At 34.2% G+C, this 9,766-nt stretch overlaps 1 protein-coding gene across 1 annotated transcript; it reads right to left on the bottom strand.

Moving 5' to 3' along the window:
* Positions 1-5,756: 5,756 nt before the first annotated feature.
* LOC132638581 (transcription factor GTE1-like) lies at positions 5,757-8,654 on the bottom strand. The gene is made up of 7 exons (XM_060355415.1): positions 8,590-8,654; positions 8,400-8,457; positions 7,425-7,502; positions 7,097-7,321; positions 6,815-6,913; positions 6,628-6,686; positions 5,757-5,784 (listed from the first exon to the last, which is right to left on the bottom strand). Exons 1-7 carry the CDS (start codon positions 8,595-8,597, stop codon positions 5,772-5,774), a joined length of 540 nt encoding a protein of 179 aa, XP_060211398.1. The 5' UTR covers positions 8,598-8,654; the 3' UTR covers positions 5,757-5,771.
* Positions 8,655-9,766: the final 1,112 nt, after the last annotated feature.

Raw genomic sequence — 9,766 nt, 5'->3', positions numbered from 1 at the left:
ACGCGAGCCACAGCCCGCCACTCGATGCCACATTTACAGATGCGGATTCTTTAATTTTCACAAGACTCTGCAAAAGCAGTCGAGTTAGCACCTGTTCAGAAATCCTAGGTTGATCAGTTTGTTTCCAAATCGACTATAGGTCACCCTTATTCACTAATCCCGCGCGTAAAATGCTACCAGAACAAATCCAACCAAGGGTATTTCGGAGAAAAGGGAAAGAATGTCCATAACAACCAAACGGGTCATTACACATCCCGGAGCTCCAAAACTGAATTTCAAGATCAAACGGAGTGGAATTTTTAGATGGAACTCAGGAAAGAGCTGACTCTAGTTTCTAAATTAGGGCTTGATTTGGTTGCATTACTTTCCAGATTAGGTGATTTCTTTATTATTGCAAGACATTTTATTTCGCTTTATTAATTAATAGAATAGCCTACTGGGGTTGTACTTTAAAAAAAGGTTTAATTATGTAATATACCATCTGAGCTACTTGATATGGGACACATGTGTCGAGGACTAGTATATATGTAGATATGTGCATAATAAATTTTATATGTGCATAAAGGGAACGCCAAATATCACGCTAGTTCTAACAAAAACACAAGGAACTCAATAGAGACGCCAGAAAACATACCAATAGAGCAACAATCGACAAATCTTCAGCTCTACGAGATTGTCAACTCGGCATTTCAGATTTAAATCACCATCCTCAGCTGAATCGAATGCAAAATCCAATCACAAAGCTAAGAGGAATGGATTACACCTTTAGCAAACTTTCATCCTAGAGCTCCAACACTGAATTTGAAGAGCAAACATAGTGCAATTTTGAGATGGAACTCGGGAAAGAGCCGACTCTAGTTTCTAAATTAGGGCTTGATTTGGTTGTGTTACTTTCTAGATTAGGTTCTTTCATTATTATTACAAAACATTTTATTTCCCTTTATTAATTAATAAAATAGCCCAATGGAACCGTACTTTAGACAAAGGTTTAATCATGTAACATACCATCTGAGCTACTTGGTATGGGACGCACGTGTCAAGAACTGGTATATATATATATATGTGTGTGTGTGTGTGTGTGTGTGCATAATAAATTTTATATGTGCCTATAGGGAACGCCAAAAATCACATAAGTTCTACAACAACACAAGGAATTCAACAGAGATGCTAGAAAGCATACCAGAAGAGCAATAATCGACAAACTTTCATCTCAGACGAGATTATCAACTCGACATTTCAGATTAAAATCACCATCCTCAACAAAATCGAATGCAAAATCCAATCAAAAAGCCAAGAGGAATGGATTACACCTTCAGTAGGCTTTCATCACGGACTGAATTTCAAGATCAAACGGAGTGCAATTTGAAGATGGAGCTTAGGAAAGAGCCGACTCTAGTTTCTAAATTAGGGCTTGGTGTTTGATTTCGTTACTTTCTAGATTAGGTGCTTTCTTTATTTCGCTGTTATTGCAAGACATTTTGTTTCATTTTACTAGTTAATAAAATAGCCCAATGGGGCCGTACTTTAAAAAAAGTTTAATTACGTTTTATGCCATGTGAGCTACTTGATATGGGACGCACGTGCAAAGCACGTATCAAGAACTAGTAGTATATATAGATATGTGCATATAGGGAACGCAAAATATCACATAAATTCTAACAAAAACACAATTAGAGACCCTAGTAAACATACCAAAAGAGCAACAATCGACAAACCTTCAGCTCAGACAAGATTATCAACTGGATGTTTCAAATTCAAATCACCACCCTCAACAGAATAGAATGCAAAATCCAATCGCAAAATCAAGAGGAATGGATTACACCTTCAGCAGGCTTTCATCCCGGAGCTCCAGCACTGAATTTCAAGATCAAACAGAGTGAAATTTTAGATGGAACTCAGGAAAGAGCCGGCTCTAGTTTCTAAATTAGGGCTTGGTGTTTGATTTCATTACTTTCTAGATTAGATGCTTTCTTTATTTCATTATTATTACAAGACATTTTATTTCCCTTTATTTATTAATAAAATAGCCCAATGGGGTCGTGCTTTTAAAAAAAGGTTTAATTATGTTTTATACTATGTGTACTACTTGATATGGGACGCACGTGTAATGCACGTGTCGACAACTAGTGTGTGTGTATGTATATATGTGTGTGTGTGTGCGTGTGCGCGCGCGCATAATAAAAAAAAATCTATATGTGCATATAGGGAACGTCAAATATCACATAAATTCTAACAAAAACACAAATAATTCAATAGAGACACTAGAAAACATACCAGAAGAGCAACAATCAACAAGCCTTCAGCTCAGACAAGATTATCAACTGGGCGTTTCAAATTCAAATCACCACCCTCAACAGAATCGGATGCAAAATCCAATCACAAAGCTAAGAGGAATGGATTACACCTTCGGCAGGCTTTCATCTAGGAGCTCCAGCACTGAATTTCAAGATCAAACAGAGTGAAATTTTGAGATGAAACTCATGAAAGAGCCGACTCTAGTTTCTAAATTAGACTTGGTGTTTGATTTCGTTACTTTCTAGATCAGGTGCTTTATTTATTTCATTATTATTGCAATATATTTTGTTTCCCTTTATTTATTAATAAAATATCCCAATGGGGATGTACTTTTAAGAAAAGGTTTAATTATGTTTTATACCATTTGTGCTACTTGATATGGGACGCACGTGTCGAGAACTAGTATATATATATATATATATATATATATATAGATATGTGCATAATAAATTATAGTGTTTGTAGATATTGCTTTAAATTTTACCATATTAATGAATAGAAATATAAATGAGATTGATGAAATTATATTGGCGCTATTCTGAATCTAACACTGATGCACCAAATACACTAATTGTTTGTTATTAGTTTCAACACTTCTATCGTAACATGTAATTGTTTATTTATAAAAAGATCTACACTTCAAGTCCCTTTGTCCTTCATCTTTTAGTTTTTGTGTCAAATTGTTATTCTATTATTTCCTATTTCCCTCAAAAACTGCACCGCCTTGGTGAGTCGCTAGGCAATATCTTCCACGAAGGCCTAATTCTTTTCCAATAGTTGGTTAGAAAGAATTATCCTTTGAACTTTCGATTTTTAGTTTAATTTTCCTTTTATACATTACAAGTCTTTTCACTTCTAATACATTTTATCCATTCAACTATTTTGATTTTTCAGATTCAGACAATATCTAATCATTTACCATTGAACAATCAATCGAATAGCATAGGCTTACTATTCATTAATTTTGGGTTGCACTTTTCTCTTTATATTATTTGTTGCTCATCTCAGGTTTAATTATTTTTTATACTATCTGTGCTACTTGACATGGGATGCACTATAAAGAAATAGTAGAAGAAAAATTAAATTGGGATGACCTTCTGCTAGCCCAAGATTTTTAACTAAGGAAGGAAGATTCAATAAAGAAGAGGAAGCTATGAAAGGAACTTTAATGGAAGACGACTTTCTTAAATTTGCTGTGAATTGGGTAAAATTAGGTCGTATTGATGTCACTACAAATGACTAAGGTCATCCGTGTTTATACTTGTTTAGGGATGGTTCTAGAAACTCTTCTAGATATATCTATAAGAAAAATCTAGTAAACTTTATCTTCTAACGATAATCTAGAATATCTAGATATTTCTTCGAGATATCTAAGATACTACACTAGGCTATTTTAGAAACTTACTAAATATCTAGGCCATTTTGTAACTCCAAAAAAAATTACGTTATTATTTCACACGCACGTACAACGCACGTGTCTAGAACTAGTGTGTGCGTGCGCGCGCCTAATATGTTTTATAGTGTTTGTTGATATTGCTTTAGATTTTATATTAATGAATAGAAATATAAATGAGATTGATGAAATTTAGTTGGTATCTACTGATGCACCAAATACACTAACTGTTTGCTATTAGTTTGAACACTTCAATTGTAACACGTAACTGTTTATTGATAGAGAGATATACAGTTCAAGTCGCTTTAGCCTTCATCTTTTAATTTTTATGTCAAATTGTTACTCTATTATTTCCTATTTCCCTTAAAACTCCATTGCCTTGGTGAGTCGCTAGGCAACATCTGCCACAAAGGCCTAATCCTTTCCAGTAGTTGGTTAGAAAAAGAATTATCCTTTGAACTTCCAATTTTTAGTTTTATTTTATTTTTATACCTTACAAGTCTTTTCATTTCTCATATATTATATCTGTTTAAGTAATTTTAATTTTTCAGGTTATATCTAATCATCTACCATTTAACAATCAACTCAATAGAATAGGCTTACTATTCATTAATTTTGGCTTGCACTTTTCTCTTTATACTATTATTTATTGCTCATCACGCTCATGTTTAATTACATTTTATACCATCTGTGGTGCTTGATATGAAACAAACGTGCAACGAGAACTACTTGACATGTCGCTTGTGGTATATTAATTTATTTGGTTCGATTCAATATTTTTAATTTTTTATATTTAAACTTTAAAATATATACTAAGTTATTCAGTGTGATTATAATTTTCTTTATTTAAACCAACAACAATTTATACCCTAAGCAGAGTTACCGCGTACCCATGAGAAGTTACACACACAAAGGTTGTGATGGAGTTATAATTACTCGTTCAATTTTAGCCAGAGTTTTCAGGTCCGAGTCCTTCTGAGTACGAATTCACGTTTATTAAGAGTGTTTTAACCAATGTCGGACTTCTAGGAGCAAATCAAGTCAAAAAAACAAACAAAGTTTTCTTATCATTTTTTTAAAGGGAAAAGGGTCAGAAATATCCTTCTACTTTGTTTTAATGGCTGAAAATATCCTCCGACCTAATTTTGGATCTTTCTTGCCCCTGCCGTTATGAAAGTTAACAAATATACCCTTCATTTGACGAAAATTCCCAAATTATTCAAATAACCCAATTTCATAAAAATAACCCATTCTTCCTTCTCTCTCATATTTTCTTCTCCAATTATCAAGCCCGTCGATGGAGACACTACTGGAAAATAGGCTTATGGCAACACCGATAAAACCGTTGCTATAGACATGCGAACCGTTGCTATAGATATATAGCAACGGTTTAACGTGTGTTCCATTTGCTCGCGTTCCAATATATCTATGGCAACGGTTTCTGCAACGGTTGGTAAAACCCGTTGCTATAGCCATATCTACAGCAACGGTTGTTCCTCTTTCTGCTGCAACGAGTTTTTTGTGTGTATTCGGAACGGTTTCCAACCGTCCCCATATCCCTTTAAGCAATGACTTTTGAGGATATTGCAACGGTTTCGTAGAGGTTATTGCAACAGGCTTTTCCTTTATTGCAACGGTTTTTGTCTATTGCAACGGTCTTTTTGTATGTACAAAAATCCAGTGCAATTATTTGGAACAACCTATTGTAATGGTTTATCTGAAATAGTAGCCCTGGTTATAAATATATATATATATATATATATATATATATATATATATATATATATATATATATATATATATATATATATATATATATATATATATATATAATACATTACAAATTACATAAATCAGAAAACACAAATTTTTCATAATCCAAAATATCCAACATTCCTAATCCAGCATATATACCCGTAAAACCAAAATGTTCAACCCAAAATGCATAATTAAGTTTTACATTTCAAGATTTAGGATAAGTTTCAAAATGTTCGATAGCAAAAAGATTCTTAGAACGCGTAGAAAGCTTCATAAAAGATCTTCTCAAGTAAGATCAACGTCTTCACTGTCTCCTTCCCTTTCTTCATTTTCGACACCTACAAAAGAGAATAAATAATGTCACTACCCTTCAAATGCACGCGCACATAATACAAAGATAAAACTTATTATAAACAGATACCAATTTTGAAAAGGGACAGGGACTGAATAACTAACTCCTTGAGGTTTAAACAAATCTAAACTTGAAACAAACATGGGTAATGGGATATGAAGAGGTACATCATAGTATGCTGCTTAGTTGCACAAAGGCTGGACAGCTTGTGCAAATAAGGTTGTTGGTGGTGGATGGCTGCTGTGATGGTATCAGAAGCATGTATAACTTGGTATTATTGCTATTGCATCTCAACAGGTCTGGACAACAATGCAAGATATAGCAGAGACAACATACAAGGACACAAGACAAGGCCACACATGCAAGACTCCTGTTGGTTTTTTCAAAGAAAGACTGCAGCAACTGGTAGCAGTTCAGCACTATTGCTGGTTTTTTGCATTACTGCCAATTTGTGCACCAAAAGGACCAGACTTGGGACACATACAAAATTTCAGCAGGTGCAGCAGATTAACAATAGAATTGCACTTCAAAGAAACAATTTTCTTAGCAAGATTGGTCAAAAACTGGTTTATTATTCAGAATAGTAGATTATTGGGGTTGATGTTATAACAGTTGATGTAATTCTATTTCCACCACCTGCTGGAATGTGTGGATTTTTGTAGTTACACAAGTTCACTTTATCATTCTAATTAGGCTAGATCTGTTTCCTCCAGTAATTTAGCATTTTTGACAGGACTGGAGTACAAGGTATATTTACAACCAATCAGCTACTTTAAGAATTAATAAACGCACAGCTTAACCGAAGAAAGTTATTTGTTAAGGTTCTAACCTGCATTTCTGAAGGACCATTTCCCTGAGTTCTTCCAGTTGCATGTCCACCTCATCAAGCTGGAATTCAACAGATAAGTTTAAGCATTTTCTACAGCTTAATATGTGCGAAGAGGAAGATCATAAACAGTCAGGACAATATGATTAAAACTTTTATGTTTGTGCAAAGGAATCTGAGCCTTAACTACCTCAAGGCTTAAATCTTTAGCCATTTTGGCATGAACAGCCTCTTGAGCGAGCTGCATATCCTGTTGGGCTTCTGCTTCCTCTTCCTTTCGCCGTTTTTCCTATGAGCAGTAGTTCATAGATTAATGTATCAATTATTTACTTAAAAATCCAATTAAAATCCTAATCTCGTTCTCATATATAGCATATTCAATAGCCTAGAAGAAAATGATTCAGTTACCTTAGCAATTTACACGAGATACTAAAGAAAAAGACTATGGATAATACATGGATATGAGTTGTACCTCTTCATCCACTTTTGGCAAAAGCTGCAACCATTTCTCCTCAAATTTTCCCAATAAGGTTCTCGCCATTACATGAACGTCATCCCTTTCCTCATTGTATTTCATTGCATTCTTAAATATTAGCCTAACGTCTGCACATATCTCTCGGACATGCTTATAGCCAGAACCATCCTTTACTTCCATCTTGCTTTTGATAGTACTAAAGTCCATAGGCTTCTCAATAACCTAGAAAAGCACGTGTATTAGCAGAAATAAAAGGAGCATAGGATTCGTAAGAACATCATAGATATAATAAGTGTACACGGACAAGAAAATTCAAAGCCTTTACCTCATAGTAATCGTGCAATCCAAGACCCTTGACATCCACGGGTTCCATAAAAGGTTCTGCCCACTTGTGCTGAGTGATCTGACAAATAGACTAAGCAATGAGTATAAAAATAAATTAATTGGAGCAAATAATAACTACATTCACTCTTAAACAAGGTGCAACATCATAATATACTCAGATACGCTACCCTTCTTTCTTTTACCATTATTTCCTACAGTAACAAGAAATAAACTAAAGAAAGTTACATAGATAGAGAACGATGAAGGCTAAGATCAGACAACAGACATCTTTCAATTGGTAAATCAGCAAACTTACTCGCTAAGGAGAGACAATGCATAATTAACAGCAGGACAAGTACAACGATATGTACCTCCGTTGAAAATTAAAAAGAGTACAACATCATTGGTAGCAAAAAAGGAGCAAATGATGTGAGGGATTTCAAAATTGAGTATACTTTTACAGGAAACAGGAAATCAGAGTATAATTTTACAGGCAACAGGAAATCACAATGACGAAAGATACTAGCTTAAGCATATTAACATCTCTTCAACACTCAGCACATTCCATGAGCCTGTTTGGATTGGCTTATTTTAGGTGCTTTTAAGTCAATAGCTTTTAAGCACTTTTGTAGTGTTTGGGTAAGATAAAAAAGTGCTTTTAAGCATTAGTTTTAAGCCAGAATAATAACAAAAATAAGCCAAAAGGCATAAGTTAGGATTCCTAACTTATGGCTTATAAGCCATAAGTTATAATCCAAACAGGCCCCATGTTTATCAGAAAAACTACTACTCCTGCAAGTTCAGCATGTACCACTATTTTCTCAAACCTTTTCTCGTGTTCTCTTGCAGTTTTGCTTCGGGATACAAAATGGTTTCATTTGACAATCATTGAAGTTTGAAGGTTAAAAAAAGTTACTACTTACTAGCTTTACACCTACAAAAAGGTGTCGAGACACTTGAAAAACAATGAGATTACCTGACGTATTATAGTACCAAATTGGCGCACAAGTTCTTGCATTAGCATACTGATCACCCTGGACATTATTTCATCAAAATTAAACCTACTTAATGAAAAATCAAGAGAGATCAAGACACGTTGAGACTTAACATGCCAGTCCTTTATTTTTATTTTTTTTAATTTATTTTGTGGGTGATAACCAACACACCTGTTCATCTTGGCGATTATCTAGACAGCTACTACTACCACTAACACTGCCATCATCACTAAAATCCTTATATTCACTGGCTGCATATACTTGTTCATCTGAAAGATTCCAAGAGAAATGACTTGTGAAGTAACTAGTATCCGTTGCACCTTCTGATGCAGGAACGAATGCAGCCTGAGAAAAAGTACAAGCATTGATGCAACACTAATCAGTAGAAAAAATTTTGATTGACCCATCTACTAATACAACTACGACAAATGAGAACTGGCTAAAAGCTGAAGGTTCTTGGAAAACGAACTTGCCAACTGAAAACTAAGAAGATGAAAATGGGACTTTAAATAACAACCAGTATAAAATTCAATTACCAACGAAACCAATATAAAATTCAATATCAAACAGAATTGTAAGAGCTACAAAATATTATTGAAATTACCTTTCGACGAGCAACGAATTGAGGCGTTTGAGAGTTGAGAATGCTTCGAGCTTTCACCATGGACAACGAGTTTAGAACAAGAATAAACAAACACAAATGAGAAGCAAAAGAAAGGAAATTCCAAGAGCAAAGAAAACCTAATTTCTGTTAGATTCTTGAGAGAAAAAATCGCGTCTCACAAGCTCATTTTATACAACAAAATCAGAACAATCCAACATTAGACACAGCATTAACTTCAAAAACAGTAAAGCTCACACCTTTCCGCTAGATATTTACTAAATCGAAGTAATTCCACCAAATTCTTACAACAACAAAATAAGCAACCAGATATTGTAAAAAGATTGAGACAAAAAAAAAAGGAATATCAAGAAATCAGAGCCCATACTATTCAAAAAAAAATAATCAAAACCCATACCCCCAACGATTTTATTTTAGAATTGGAAGAACATGCAAAATAAATCCAAAAAAAAAAAAGAGATGAGAGAATAGAGAAGATAACCTGGAATTGAGTACAACAGCTACGAGATTCAGTAGAGCATTGATAATTAGGGTGCAAAGTGAAGTAGAAATTAGTAGAGAGAGATAGAGTGAAGTGGGTGATGAATTTAGTAGAGAGAGAGAGAGTTCAGTGTTTAATTTGGTTAAAGGAAAACAAAAGTGATCTCAATACAGATTTCACAATTTTTGGCTAAAAGGAAAAATAATGTGGTCTCTGTTTTAGGCGGGTCTACAGTGAAAATAAGG

This window comes from Lycium barbarum, chromosome 4 (assembly GCF_019175385.1).
Source record: "Lycium barbarum isolate Lr01 chromosome 4, ASM1917538v2, whole genome shotgun sequence".
In the NCBI taxonomy this organism is placed as follows: domain Eukaryota; kingdom Viridiplantae; phylum Streptophyta; class Magnoliopsida; order Solanales; family Solanaceae; genus Lycium; species Lycium barbarum.
Note: the sequence above shows the minus strand (reverse complement) of the source record. Positions and strands in the feature narration are given on the sequence as shown.